General features: G+C 41.1%; 1 protein-coding gene across 12 annotated transcripts in view; it reads right to left on the bottom strand.

Moving 5' to 3' along the window:
- Positions 1–16,158, bottom strand: part of rapgef2b (Rap guanine nucleotide exchange factor 2b) — a 106,732-nt gene that overhangs the window by 39,507 nt on the left and 51,067 nt on the right. For 11 of the 12 annotated variants that reach the window (XM_024804044.2, XM_076889534.1, XM_076889541.1 and 8 more), the window contains 2 exons: positions 10,604–10,679; positions 7,867–8,034 (listed from right to left, as the gene is read on the bottom strand). In XM_024804044.2, the coding sequence (XP_024659812.2) occupies positions 7,867–8,034; positions 10,604–10,679 (244 nt within the window). Of the gene's footprint in view, positions 1–7,866; positions 8,035–10,603; positions 10,680–16,000; positions 16,020–16,158 lie in introns of those variants that run through there. The other variant, XM_076889562.1, reaches the window with a different exon arrangement.

Below are 16,158 nucleotides of genomic sequence, written 5' to 3'. Positions count from 1 at the left end.
AAGGAGAAAAGATCAAAGTTATCAAACATGTCACTTGCTAGTCGAGTGAGAAAAAAAGTTGGTAAAAGCTCCACGGCTATCTATAAATCAACCATTTTCAAGTTTCTATTGTTCTGTTACTTGTTATGACAAGAGTTCCCATGTTAAGGCAGATAACTTCAGCCAAAGTGTATCTCCTCTGAAAACAAAGATGATATCGACCTACATGGCAAAATCTTTCATTGTTCCAGGACTCGACAGCCCAATTCATCTTCAAGGTGAAAATATAACTTTTCTCTGTACTCTTAGACAAGGACTGTTATAAAGAACACACATTCACTTGCATCATTATTCTGCCTTGCACACACATACCTCAGCATGCCTGTAGACTACTGAACAGATCACTTCCAACTGCTGGGTTTTTTTCCTTACCACTGCAGGCTAATTTGGATCTCTAAGCAGACAATGAGACTCACTGGGTTTTCTTTAAAAATTGCATTTGCTAACCATGCAGCACTCAGTACAGCAGCTTATCTGTGAAGCAAGCTTAGCACAGGCAGGAATAGGACCACATTTTTCGAAAACCAATACAGGCATTCACTCTCTCACACAGAGTTAGGAGAGGTTGACAACACACTCATGTTTGTTCAATAAATATCAAGCTCCAGCTGATTACCTGGATTAGAACAGCTTTAGTATAAAGACCGGAAACGAGGATAAGGGCAACCTGGTGCAATAAAGCTACACATTGTTGTCCACACACTTGGGTTATTGTAAGGATTAAACAAGATGTGATGCAATAATGGATGAGCTTTAGGAGTGGTGGTAGGAGGACTTATTACATTTGAACAGTGCTAGCAGTTTCTCTTGTTGCCAGTGTTTACGCTAAACTATGCCAGGCTAAGCTAAGCTAACTGCTAGCTTGGTCCAGCCTCTTAAATATTGTAGAGGGACGAGTCTGTACACCAAAGTCACCAAAATACAATATTATGACCTATGAAGAAGACCTGAAAGAAAAAAAATATATTAAGTCACATCAAAAAAGCTTTTATTGTTGTTTCTTTTTTAAACCTGCCATCCACAAAGTGCACCGATGACATATGGGCCATCTGTAGAATCGCCCATATATCATTTTCTGAAGTGCTTCTGAAGATCAATACATCTCGGAGAAACTGATAACATCCTCACACAAACTTCTTCAGTGTGTAATGCAATATTTTTGTTCAACACCTTAAATTAAAGCTGAGAGTCGTCTGCCCTTCAACTGCAACTCGAATTTCTCACTTCACGTCTGCTGTGGTGCGGAAAATGTGAAAACTGCGTCACTGCTTAAATATTCCTGGGCCTCACTGTACATCTTAAAGCGGTCAGTGGATGAGTGAGCAATGTCACTGTCAAGGACACTCCAACAGAGCACATGATTGCTGATGGACACATTGGCTGTTTGGGATTAAACCTGCGACCTTCTGATTATAGGGCGGCCTTGCTAACCACCAGGGCTCCTTGGTGGAGAAAAGGAGTAAAAGGAGTATTGATTGCCTGCCTCCTGCTGCTTGTGTAATTATAGAACATCTGTTTGGGGCCTTGGATGTCCTGCTGGACACCAAGTAAACCCAGAGGAAGGAATATTATTCATCCACACAGAGAGTCTGGGGTGTCTACAGGGGGTCTGAGGAGTTTTATTGGAAGGGGGGGGGGGGGGGGGGGGGGGGGACAGATGGTAATATGTTTAAAATCTGTAATGGATAAAATCGGCAGCGTGGTAAACACAAAGCCTTAACAGGAGCCACATTGACATTTCATTTCAGAGTGAGTGACAGAATCTGCACAAAGACCTCTAGCAAGTGCCTGAGTGAGAGATCAGAGACACAATCTGTGTGTGCATGTCGGTATGTGTGTGCGTCAGGTCGACAGCAAAAATGGCTGTTGATATTAGCGGAAGAGATGGAGCGTGTGAGATTAAGTGCAAAATGGAGAGCGACTGAGAAATGGAGATTATGAGCATTTGCTACAGAGAATATATAAAGATCAAGTGTGTGCGTGTATATATGTGTGTGTGTGTTTTCATTCTGAACAAGGCACACAAGTGTCAACTCACTGCTCTGAGCACGCAGGAGGCATGTGTTGAATCCTAAACACGGCCCTCTTTCACTGCCCCGATTCATCTCTAGAAGCAGAAATGTGTTTTTATATATCTGCCTCCATCGATTTAAATAACAGAACTGTCTGCAGAGTGTCTAATGATGGAAACTTGAATTTTCAGAGGAGCTTTTCAGATGAGAACACTGACTGCATATAACTTTACATTTCCCGTACCAAACTACAGGAATGAGAGCATGACTCCGTTTTGATATGTAGCCTTACGTCATACCTTTAATCAAAAGCTTTTAAAGGTACCCTGCAGAAGAAAAAAGTGTGGTCACTAAGTCTGACAGTAAATCAGAACAGTACTTAGAAAGGAAGCCCAAACTGCCATCTTTCACCATAGAAATACTGCAAAGGGCAGTCCGTTTCTCTACCTGCAGGAAGATGAATTACTAACGCCAGCCGACACACGGCGTCTGCATTGAAGCAATGCAAGTTTGAAATGTGGTTTTAGAACTCCAAAGGTGTTTGGTGTAGTGCTCATAAAAATATCGTCGACAACTTCTCATGTCAGACTCAGACTACACAAGAAATATGTTCATAACAGATATTTATACCTGCAGAATACACAGTGCCTCGACTAATCACGACTTCCATCGTTCATTGTCTGTTGCTGACTGCCGTCTTTTATGGCATCAGCGGACGATAACAAACAAAACTGTGCATGATGCTGGCAGTTCAACCAAGCAAACATTTCGCTTTCACGTTGCCATTTTTTTAAACTGTTGTCTTGTTAAGATTAAAACAAGTACAACTGTACAAGCTCTGTAATAGTGTGGCGTATTTTCCACCTACACCATCAATTATTAGTAGAAACAATTTTCCAGGTTGTAAAAATAAGAGCCAAATAAAGCTGTGCAGGCAGATTTCAAATTAAGATCTTCCTGTGCCAGAGCCAAGCCAATTATGTGTGAAATCTGGCCACAAAAACACAAGATTAATATCATATGGGCTTCTTTACATCAACTTATAGATATGACCAGTCCTAAATGCACATATTTCCCAATTAATATGTCTAGCATTTAACAGCTTCTGCGTCGCAAATATATGCAGATGAGAAAAAAAGATGGCACTTATTCTGATGATTCATCTATTTAAGTGATTCATTTTAAACTGACCCCTTTTAGTCTAACACTTATTCTTTGCACAGACTAAAACAGCAGCTCTAGTCATCTGTGCTCTCTGAAACAAGACATACAAGTTCACTTCCCCAACAGTAAATTAAACAATTCTGTTTTTTATTTTAAATGCATGCTGTACATCTTTGTATTTCCATTTAATTCCAAGGCACGCTGTATGGAATTGCATAAAGTGTAGCAAACAAACCAGTTAATGAGATCATTTAAAGGAGCAGTTGCATATCTTCCACGGAATGTCAATCCCAAATAAGTCATCCAAATGATAAATGCGGTCCAAACAGGTCCAAATGAAGCCATTAATTTAAAGCGTTCTGAAACTATCTAAATCTACTTGATCAAGGATTTGTACTTTCTTTGAACTCAGAAAATCAAATAATCTTCTCTTCATACAGATGATAGCTCTACTTCAGACTGTGGGGGAGAGTGGGGTCTGCATGGAAGTGTCAGCTCTCCCACTGGGAGTTCCACTACAGGGTTAGCATTACTTTTATATTTTAGCTATGAAGCCGGCACTCTGAAGAGCAACTTACAGTGGAATGTCCAGGTTGTTGTAGAGGGGTCAGAGAAGCTCGCACAGATTCTGTCTGCAGACGCTGTGTGACCTGTGGCCAGATCCTACTCATCATTCTGAGGCCTGAGCACTAAACGCTCACAGATTTAATCAATGTACCAGGTAAATGGCTGAAGCAAGAGGATGCAGGGGCTCATGTAACATAAATACAGGAATCAGTTAACACTTTGCAGCATATGTGGTGTTTCCTTGATCATAGAAAAAAAAAACTTAAGCAAAGATTTAATGGGTTGATAATTAAAAAAAATTCTCCAGATTTCATAGAAACTGAATGTTAGGACTGGCTGCTCCTGCCATAGTTATCCTTTCCCTCTGGACTTGAACAGGACTATGAAATCCACTTCATTCTGTTGAACACTGTCCAACATTGGGAAAAATGTACAAACATGGGCCAGAATGCCTGATTTTTCATAGACGAGATGATTTGACGCTTTCAGCGGGAACACGCCTTCGTTTGTCAGTGTAAAGACTGGGAACGAGCCAATCTGTCACTAATAACGAAGGATACTCATCCTACTGGGAAAGCATTAGCTATTTCAGGATCTAATGCAGCACCAAGGACAGTGGCTGGGATTGGCACAGAACATCTCATCATGCACATTGAAATACGAAAATAGAGATTAATGATGAAGCTTACAAAACATAAATGATGTGAGGAGAGTGAACGGGCAATGTGAACGGACCTCTAAATTTGTTCCTTCTGATAATTTTTTGCCAATGAACCAAAACTATTTTATCAAATACTAAAAATTCCTCAACTCTCGAGATGACATTTTCAAGTACTTCCAAAAAAACAAAAAAAAAACAAAAACCCACAAATGCAGCACATCAACAACATAGTAGCTCATCTGGCCCACGATCCATCACTGTTCACATATAATTGTAATGTGTGAAAAACAGAAAGAAAGTGATAATTTTTGTTGTTATTGGTTGGTTGTATTGCACAAACTAATGAGAATTAAAATCCACTGAGAAGTCAGAGAGGCTCAAACATTCATATAGATATGTATTAATCTTGTTTCACTAAAATCTGACCAATACCTTAAGACAAGGAGCGATTCTTGTGAATTGTGAAGGCGTAGACTGATGGGCAGCTCGTAATCATCGTCTTCACACTGGAAAAGCTATGACTAACAATGTTTGGAACCATTGCATAAGAACAGAATACGCGACTCATGAGTTATCAAAACATTCCAATTAAGGTAATTTCTTGTTTGACAAATCATTAAAGCTCTAAAGATAAGAGTTTACAAAGTCAAATACTGTGAAAATGGCTAATAACCAATGTTCAAATGTAAAGGACTAATCGATTTGGCTGTTTTACAACTTAGTTTATGAACTGGTGGTGAGACAAACAAGTAGTTTAAAGCCACATTAGGCTACCTTCAGTTTTACAATTTATGAACAAACCTACGGAAAAATAAGTCAGTTAACTTATCAAGTATAAGCAGAATCAGCTCAGCAATCAACAGATTAGTTTTCATTCTTCTCCTAGAAGCAGTTTACCTTCTGAGGTTTTTGTACTTGGTTCCATATTTGCCTTCATAGCAGTGACTAAGCTGAATGAAGAAAAAGAAAAAAGAAAAAAAAACCTTGCCTGCTGGAGCGATATCCTGTCTTCAATCCCAAGTTTTTCCTCAGTGCATTTCTCACCTCTTAAAAGCGCCTCGGGGAAGGAGAGAGGAAAATCTGAGCGGTGTCTGGCATTCTAAATTCTGGAGATTAGCTTGCTATGTCAGCTTAGCATCCGCCCAGATTCAGCTTCTCTGTCACTCCACACCCCTCCACCCCTCTGTCAGCAGCAGCAGCAGCAGCGGCGGCAGCATGCTGCACTCTTGTTAACTTAGCTCCCTTCCCTACTGTACTTCTAAGTGCACTCGAGCACAGCCCATCTGGGACTGCTGGTTGCCATAGCACCCGGTCCATCCTTCCCACAGGAGCGGTACTAGAGTGAGGAGAGTTGGGTATGTGACAGGAGACGTCGGGCCATGAGAAAGTTCAGTGCAGTCTTTTGAATCAAAAACACTGCGCGTCTATATTTAGGATACTGGGTGGGGCTGGATGGAGGCAGGAAGACTACTTTGCCGCATTTTCCCATTTGGAGCTCGATTGTTTCACAGCAATACAAGTTCAAAAAAACAAAAACGAAACTGGTACACTGACAGAACGCCCGGGGGAGTGTCAGGAATGAAGGGAATGCAGTGAAATTGTGCAGAACAGGTAAAACTGTGTGCAGCAACTGCATGCTGGGTATTTGCATCATTAGTGTGAAAATGCTTCACTTCCTATTCCCAGGGAAAGAAAGCATGAAGGGGAGAAGGCATGGTGCAACACAATGGGCAAACTTAGTCCTCTGCTGTCAAATCGCCTCAGATGGGTAAATTCAATACTATATGGTACAGTAATTAGATCAGACTTCTTCAAAAAGTCAGCGTTGCAAACAACATTTCTCCTTTAAGCAATTAGCAATGGAAGAAAATGTGTAGTTTGAAACAAGCCCTTCTGTTTAGCATGTAGTCTTCCATTTTCTCTCCTTGTACAGTGCAATAACTAAGAAAACGATCTTAATGTTTTTATTACGAACAGCCGTTCTGTGCAACACCAAATGTGCTGGAAAATTTATATTGTGTGGAAAAATATTAAAGGGTGAGTACAATGCTAAATGGTAACATTTGAAACTTCATGCAGGTCACAGGAAGCAAAATTGATTGATGAAGGGTAGAAACCTATCCCAGCTACACTGCCTAACAAAAGTATTGGACCACACCTCTTAACCTGCAGAGCTTCAAACCTTCTCTGGCATTAACATCAGTGTGCTTCATGGAGCGGGTCTCCATGATCAAGCAGCTCCTGTGGCTATATTGTGTAGGCAGCCAGTACTATTGCTTGTATAGTCTATGTAATAAGCAACAGATTTGTGATCTTTACCAGTTTGTCACACAGTTTATTGCCATATTATCATAAACAGACTGGAATTGCCAGCTTTACCCTTTTCAATCACAAACTGATAGACTGACGAGCAGGCTGACGGGATCTTATCTGTATCTTGATGGACCAAAGTCGCTTTGAGGACGGTCACCAATTGTGAGCAGTAGCAGACCTAGTGTCCATCTCTCAAGCAAATATTTCAAAGGGAACAACATTGTATCACATCTGTGTTTTAAAGTCTCCAGCCACTCTTTTCCATAGTGAGAGTGTAACAAAGGCATAGCCACTGACTCAACCGCTAATGTTTGCTCTGAGATTCAGGTGTTTTATGCTTGTAGCAGTTAGCCTTGAACTGCTAGTTTACCAATGTAAAACTCATTTAATTCCCTCTTCAGTAAAGTATCTCCAATGTTTTTTGTTCAGCTTGTTTCAACAAGGTAAAAAACAGCTCATGATGCTTTACAAACTATAATGATGCTTAGATTCACCAGCAAACATGACAACTTAAAATTATTGATGTAAAATGTGGATCTTACCTGGAAACCAAACCTTTTATAAGTTATCAATGTGCACAAAATATATGATGTGTGACAGCACAAACAAACAGTCTGAAGACGACAGGTACAGCACAGATAAACTGTGATGCTCAAAAAAACCAAACTACAGAAGCGTTTATCAAGAGAGGACTAAGGAACAGACAAAAGCCAGAAAGAGCTGTAAACATCACACAAAACATTGCAGCCACTCTATTCTATTTTACCAAGAAAGGTTAAAATAATTAAACTCTACAAGGAGTAGAGGGAGACTAAAAAACAAGCTTGAAGTGCACTCAATGAAGACAAGAGCAACCTTCTCCAGGAAATAAGACATCACAGTACACCCAGCTACAACCAAGGGTCAGCAAAGGGCCTCAAACAGAGTGAACACACTAATTTTCAGCTAGTATCCGAAGCAGAAACACAACAGGTTTGGAAGAAGGAGCTCGACACACAAACAGAGCATAACACAGTGATAGAGCAACGCTGATACCGCCTCCGGAGCGCGCAGCGATCTGCCACAGCGAGGGTAAACAACAACAAAACTGTAGCGCAGGATGCAACTCACCGTGTGGTACCCGCGGGCTATGGGTGGCTTTCCTGTAGGGTACGGATCCACTGTGTCGATGATTGTTTGTCTCTCCCCTTTCTGGTTGATCTTCCGAAAGCGCCGACGGGACTGTCTGTGCGAGGCTTGTCGCTGAAAGTACTCCTCATTTTCATCCATATAGTCCACCTGGAAATGATAGAAAGGGAGGGAGATGGAGATGAGGGGAGTGACAGTCTTCGTCTTCATTCACGCCCCCTCCCGAATCCCCCACCTCCCTTCCTACCGCCCCGCTCATTGCGTAAAAATAGAAGCGTGTGTGGGCTGTACGATGCACACCTACGTCAAAAGGGTGCTCACAAAACAAAAGGAGAGACAGAGAGAAAGAAACAGAGGGCTGAGCGAGGAATCTGGATGGAAGGAGTGAGCTAAGGAGTGAAAAGCAATGGGGAGTAAACTGATTGACAGGTAGAGATAAACAGAGATGGAGCCTGGCAGAGTTGGAAATAGAGATGCTCAACTCTCTCAGTGTCTGCTAGACATATTAACCACAATGAAATTACAAGTTCAAAAAAGATAAAAATCCATGTTTCCATTTTTAATGAACTGGGAGGAAGAAAAACATTTTCCATGTGGAAACTGGCACAGTATGCCACTTTAACTAAGCCATCGCTATAGTCAAGCGGTACAATTTTGTGACGCTTTTTTGGTTTTAGACTACTTAAACGGTGCTCTGGTGCCACACGGCTTTGTGCCATGATGGAATGACATATCTGACTTTACATTTTTGGCCCATTCCTTCCCTTCCCTCTCCTCGCTCGCTACTTTCACTGCGGCTTCACATTTCACAGCGCTCAGCCTTTGGGATTACACCACTAAAATCTCTCTCTGCCTTACCAACTGCTGCCATGACAACGGCAATGGAGCTGTGTGCGAGCGAGAGCGTAAGTGTGATTGTGTGTCTAATTGCAAATCTCGGAGTGAACGCGTGTACAGCACAGACACGTGAGCAGCTTTGCTTATGTTTATAACGGCACGTCTGCATATCTCTGTACACTCTTAACATGTAGCAGAGAGGTTCATCCGCGTGCATCACTTCCTCGGCAGCATAAGAGCCCCTGTTCAGTAATTACAGGGCAAGCTAGCAACTGTAGCAGCATAAGAGGCAAAAGGCTACAAAGTGTCTGCAGCGAGCAGAACAGAGGGAGGTATTATTAAGGAGTGTGTGTTTATCTGATAGAAGCTCAGTTATCACAAGCCCCCTCCACCCACCCACCTACACAGCACACTCACAGAGAAGAGGCAATTACAGTGAATGAACAGTGCTGTGACTACAGCAGTGCAAACCGGTTGTTATTATGTGTGTTATGTTTTTTTATTTTACGGCGATGATAGAATAGGGTGGATATGCGCTGCTAGAAATGGCAGTTGAGGGTGTGTTTCTGTGTTATTATAAGGTGGGGCAAACGGTGCCATGAAGCAACCAATCATTTTAGTGGATGAACATTATGTTATAATTGCCACAGGCAGGCAAATTAGCTGCACTGCACTGTTCCTTACCCCTCAACACAACACTCAATTTGACTAATATCTTGATAGCATTAACCATGTTTTACATGTGCCCTCTGATTTATTTCTCTAGTTTCAGTTCCTTTTCCTCACGTGTTCCTCTTTCAAAACAAATGAAAAAAAAACTGTGTTTACTTGATTATTAAAGCAGGTCACAAACTTTCTGTTTCTCTGCATTATGTGGACCAGTCATTTCCAAATTTCGTGAAAGCAAAGCACACTGGTGTTCTTATCTGTCGAAGATAGTCATGCTACCTTTTTTTCTTTGCTTTAACATAAGGCCAACTAGCATATAACTGATATCCATGTCCTTATTACACATGTACACCCCGCATTGAACCACAGGACAGGCAGCGTGCTCAGTTTTTGTATCAATCTTTTATTTATCTAGGTAAAAATCTCACTGAGATTTAAATCTAATTTCCAAGAAAGACCTGGCATCAATCCAGTTAAAGACGTAAGACGGGTCTGAGGTTGTGGCTTTTTTTGTTCGTTTGTTTAAAAAAATATTTTACAGCAATGGCAAATCATGGAGCCTTGCAACAGTTTTGAAAATTAGCACTACATGCTAGCCACACGTAATATACTGCATATACAGCTGTCACAGACAGCTGTAGAGAAATGTCAATAAAAGGCACTTAAAACAATCCAATAAAAAATAAACTAAATCAGCGACACTCTGCTGTAGATTTTTGGTGATCGACATGGAGTCCAGCTGTTTCACAGATTGACAGAATTACAAAATCAATGATTACCATAATGTTTCTTTTTGTATCCTATACATTAAGGTGAACTAAAGAAAAACCCCACCTGTTTGTACCCCCTTTGTATTGATGTTTGAGTAACTTACATTACATCAGAAATGACAGGTGGATGGATTAGAAAAAAACCAAAGTCTGACCTTAAAGGTAGTAACTAAACGGTGGCAATTTTAATATTTTGTAGGTTTAAAAAACTACAAGCCGGGTGTGTGGTTTCAGCTTGTTAAGTATACAAAATTATCATTTGTCAGTTCTCTCTGTTGCTGTGTGTTATTTTTCTCAATTTCTATGTATTTTTATGCATTTCTTACAAAGAAAAAAAGTCATAATTGCTACTTCCAATTTGTGCTTGCTAGGTGGTGTGTTGGTGTGCATGCAAGTAATGCTTTTGACACAAGTGTGCTAAAAGTCTGAGAAATACAACTCACCACAATCATCTCTGATGGTTCCAGGACGATGCACTCACATCCACGTCGAAGGCTGCCAGCTGATCGCTTCCCAAAACTAGAGAAAGGAGGGAAAAGAGAAATATTAAATCTTTATCTAAAGCCAGCTGAACTCAGTCTTATTCAAGCTGCGCATAGGCAGCTGAAAACTCTTAAATATAAGTCCTAACCTACAGGTAACTCCTTGTGCAGCATTTTAAATATGCAGTATGGAATATCCCTATATAATGTTGGATTGAGCAGCAATGAATGAACACTTCTTTTCAGCTGTGACCCATCAGAAGGGAACCACCCACCTCTGGAAAAGTCCACTCTCGCTACGTCACAATTTGTACAGTATGCTTCCCTCCTAATGAGGGGGAAGGGGGGGGGGGGGGGGGGGGGGGGCAGCAGAGACTAAAAGGTCTCGAAGACGACGAGCTGCAGTGGAAACTGAGCATGAAGAGATCCAAGTTGTGGCTTTGGGAAAGAATGCCGCCTTTGTCCAGAATCAGACAAGGGCTCCCTTGTTTGTTATTTTTAAACATCTCTTGGTTGTGAATGTGATCCACATCACTGTGTTTTAAGATAAACTCAAGTGACTCCAAATAAAAAGATTGCACGTTGAGTTTATGTGCCAGGTTTGACCTGTTTTGCAATGCTGAGCTTTAGGAGATGAGGTTTTATAGTATGAAATGCATTTCTAGGTAGGTTTGGAAACTAACATTTTTTCCTGAATTGGTAAATGGAGCAAACAGTCCATAGAAAATTCAATCCGAAACAAGTTCTAATTGTCAATTCATTGTTTTATTTTTTAAACAAATCTTACATGTGACTTTTTGTTTTCTTAATGCTTTTACACACATAAAAGCCATGAAAATAATCTGTGCTTCAAAAATATTTTTCTGATTCACGCTGTAGCCGTTCACGCCGAGCACATAATTACGCTGGACGAACTTACGGCATTTATGTTTTTCAAACAAAGTTCGATCTTTTCACTAAATTTGGCCATTGAAGCTCAAAACGCACCTCGGCGCTGAATACACAGTGATATAAAATAATACCATCTTCCCCCTGACAAACAGCCAAATGCTGCTCTGGGTTATTCGGTTTCTGAAATTATTATTCTGTCTCCTCAGATGTTCTTCTAAATAAGCTAACAAGAGCTCAGCCTGCCCCACTGACATCCTGAAATATGTGCAAAAAAAGCAGTCGCGATACATCTTCAGCTCCTGGATCAAACCATGAAGTTCTCCGTGCTGCTGCCTTCTCATGAGAATTGAATGAACTCAAATTCTCAGTTTCTTGCTTTAGAAACATCAGGAAAAACTCATCAGCGCTCTATGCCGACCTGACCACAGTGTGTTTTTCTTTAAGGACAAATGATTTATAAAAACACAAAACCTTTGGTGTGTGCACGTTTATACACGTTACAGGACAAATTCAGATGGAAAAATTGGAATTACAATTTCAGTGGTTTCAATAAGTCAACTGTTGTAAAAATGTGAAAACCTCTTTAACCCAACACACTGGGCATTTTACACCATTTTAAAACTCCTGCAAATATCTGAGGTCATTTTGCTAATCATAAAGTGTGAGGATACGCTGCTTATTGCTTCTATAACTGACAGTGACTCAAATGCATGTGGTTTCAGACTGTTGATTAAATCATTTAAGCCCACTTTTAGGCTCTGGGAAGTTTTCACAAGTTCTTAATATTTCAATGTCTAAACTATTTCTTGGAAAAAAGAAAAAAATATATCTCTGGGCAGGTTAATTAATAACAGTGGTAGTCAATGTGACTTGCTCTGTTCGGGCAACCTGCCATCTACTCAAACCTCACCCTGCGACTGACACAAACTGAGTAATTCCAGGTGTTCAAGTTCTCCTCAGCACCCACAGATGAAGTGAGCAGCGGTAGTGGTGTGAGCCTATGGACGTGCCAGCCTGCATCAATCATTCCCGACAGGAGCAGACCTCCAGCGCAGCATGGCCTAAATGCTTTAGAGCTTTGGGCTTGTGGCTTCATGTTGTGGGTGTAGCTTGGTCAAGTCAGGGAATAAACACCAGCCAAGAAAAACCTGGTGATCCTCTACCTGTCAGTTTGGCAGAGAGCGAGTAATGATTTTTGTGATGCTTTTGTTTTCTACGAGTTGATTTAGCTGGCTTTGCTTTCCCCTTTCTACTTCCTTTTGTTGACTTTTTTCTCTTTTCTTTGTGTTTTTTTCCTCCTGTCAGCTGTTCTGTTGTTTCTCTGCCAGAGCTGCAAATTTTACTTGAGCTATTTGTCGACTTTATAATTCACACAACTCCACAGTAAAGTTTTGCCAAGAAGCACAAACTGAAATCAAAGGCAACATGAGTGACTGGCTGGGCCACACAGCCTTGGTGAGCAAAGGCAGCGAGGGGGTTAATGCTGATTGTCACTGTTTGCTTTGCCTGAGCTTCTGTTTAATGCCTACTAACTCTGCTCGTATCCCTGAAATACACAAGCCTGAATTCCACCGCAGGGCCAAACAGAGCCACTGTAAGGACAGCTTACTCAGTATTTTCGCTCGTGTTCTCGCAAGACAAATGCTGTGATTTTTTTTTTTTTTTTTTTGGAACTTCCTTCCACCAAAGATGATTTGTCAGCTGGGCAGCGGCTTCAGAGAAACGAACAAGTGCTTTTGATCTGGTTTTAGGGACGTTTGCGTTGGTGCCAGCTATGATCCTGTTCAGCCTCCTTCGACTCATGCTACAGTGGAAAAGAGATAGCGAAAACACCCAATGAGCATCACAAAACACGTTAGGCCACCAGAATACAAACGGGAACGTGACATGTTCAATCATGTTCCTCCGTTGCATTCCTGACTTTAGTAATCCATTCCTCCATTTTGCAGGAGGCGAGGGCCACTGGCAGTGTGCAATATTAAAGAAGGGATTATAGAAGTTGAGTGTGTGGGGGTAGGAGCGTGTTTTCTAACAAAAGTGTCTTGTTTGTGGATTAAAGCCTCCAGTGCCCTATGACTAGTGCTGAGCAAATATTAAGTAGAGGGCCTGCCAAGAGGGTAATGTAAATTAGAAAACAAATAATGCATTCAGAGCAAACACTGATTGTCTTAGCTAATGCTTAGGTGGACTGGGATGTAAGCAACTCTCCAGCAATCAACACTGCCACACAGCACACTCTGCAAAGCCTACCCATGCAAATATTCAATTTTTATTAGCTATAACTAAAGAGGCAGAGGTCTAGGCACACACTACTTGGTATGAATTATTTATCAACGAGGAATTCAGGGCCACAAGTTAACGTGAGGTTGTTTTTTTCTTTCCAGAGAACTACAGTGTGTGTGTGTTGGCTGATGAACCTACAAAACCAGATAAAGGAATTTAAAAAAGGGAAGGAAAAAAAGATAGGAAAGGTGCCAGATGCTTGAGCAAGTATTCAGAGCACAGCACAAAGAAAAGATGATCACTAGTAAAAGTACCAAAATATTGCTACACTTACTGTGTAAATCTGTAACCTTTTATATTTCCGTCACCTTTTTATTTTGCTTGAATTTATTGTTTCTTTAAGAAAAAATTCAAGTTAAGCTGTGAAAAATACAGGACAAAAAATAAAGACAATGCATTTCTTTTGTTTTTGAACAGTTGAAAATTTTGCTGTTTCCCCCCTTTTTTTTGTTAATGTGACAGCTTATATGTTTTGTTTTTAACTTGAAAAAAAGTAATTCATTTCAAACCACTCATGTCACTCAAAGTATGCCATTCAAATTAAAAACAAAAAACACATTTAATCAAGTGCCACATTAACAGTACTTTAATCCTCAGGCAAGCTCTGCAAAAATACACTTACTACTCAAATGAAAGCAATCGCTCCCATTTCCTTCCAGCCATCTCATGTAACAAAGGTCTGAACCTGTTCTGTCTTTTCAAAGCTTACCATGGCCCATCTTTATGCATGCACTGCAGTTCTCAACTTCTTTAGACCCAACAGAGGTGAAGCCAACAAACGCCCATTGGATAAGACACCAAGGGGTCTTTAAACCAGCTTCCTAGAACAATGTCTGTGTGCAGTCCAAATGTGTCTCACAGTGAATTCATAGCAAATAAGTGTGAGAATACATCTATAGCAAATTATGTCCTATTTTGTGACACATATGATTAATAACACATATTGAAATTCAGTCCTTTACGTTCTCACAAAGCATAAAGCTTCTTAAATAAGCAAGAGATTACCTCAAGTTAAAAATTCATTGCCCAAAAGAAGGAATGATGAAAACCATACAAGCAAAAGCAAATATTGTTATTTCAAAATCACATCAGCCAAGAATTTCACTACAACTCAAGTCTATGTGAAACAAAACAAAACAAAGAAAAAGAAATTGATGGTGAAGAGAACATCCCCATTTTTGCTTCTATGCTGTCATTTGACAGGCAGCCAACATCTCAACTTCAAATTAAACCCTGAAGCTCTCAGTCGACTGTCTGACATCTCCCCTGCCTCGGCAGCCTTGCATTCCCCTCCGTTATACAACAAGCCTGGGCGTCTGGAATGTCATTCCACATGCATCACCAGCTTCTCATTCTACCAGCCCGGCAGCCCACCGCCTTAGCCTCGGATCCACTCTGCTGCCTGTGTGAACCAACGCAACACTTAATCTGTACCCCTGGTCTGAGCTGAAGGGAGTGAGGGGTGGAGGGGTGGGGGGTCTCCTCTCCTCTTTTAAGCTGTTTAACTGAGTAAGTGGTAAGAGGGCACACTGGCTTTTTTAACCCACCAGACCCTTGAGAAGGACAAAGATTAAACTCCTCAGATATGCAAGACTTCTGACCCAGCACAGAGAAGGAGGGAGTGGGGGGTCAGATGGATCTTTGGCTACAACTGCTAAAGTGAATGAAAACCGCATCCAGGCTTTGAAGCCTTTACCAACATCCTGTCAGAGCCGAGTTTGATGATCCAACCTCACCTTGCAAAGATAAACAGAATTCCTTGGAGTAACAGCGTGGTCCACACCACATGCATATTCCAAACCTTTGCCCGAGCACATCTGAAATAGGCACTGACAACGCATCCAAGAATGTGTAACTGACTCGTGACTTTTGCTTCCCAAAATACAGCTTCACTGACATTGTAAAAGGCAAAGAGAAAAGGGCACTGGAGACACGAGTGTAGAGAAAGAGCGACTACGCTAGCCGCTTGCAACTTTTCCAAACACATTCATCAGTCATCACTGCAACTATCACTCATTTCTAACATGTTCTCACCACAGCAGGGGCTCCATCTTTGTTTTGGTTTCAAAGTTGCCAAAAGTTGTTTCTAACCCCCTCCTTTATATACCCCAAAAGAGCACACACCCCTTTTGCTGGCAGCACACTCCTCACACTGACAAATCCAAAATAACATCAAAGTCATACTTCACATTCCAGACTTGAAGGTTTTACTGCAACCAGCTCCCGGCTTGGAGAATAGTCAAGATTTTTAAATTACAACCAAAAACAAAGGAGTTTCTAGGCAAAACTTCAGTAAGCCGTACGCTCATGTGTTTCTAGGTAAGAGTTCCATGCAGCTGTAC

This window comes from Maylandia zebra, linkage group LG2, assembly GCF_041146795.1.
Source record: "Maylandia zebra isolate NMK-2024a linkage group LG2, Mzebra_GT3a, whole genome shotgun sequence".
NCBI lineage: Eukaryota > Metazoa > Chordata > Actinopteri > Cichliformes > Cichlidae > Maylandia > Maylandia zebra.
Note: the sequence above shows the minus strand (reverse complement) of the source record. Positions and strands in the feature narration are given on the sequence as shown.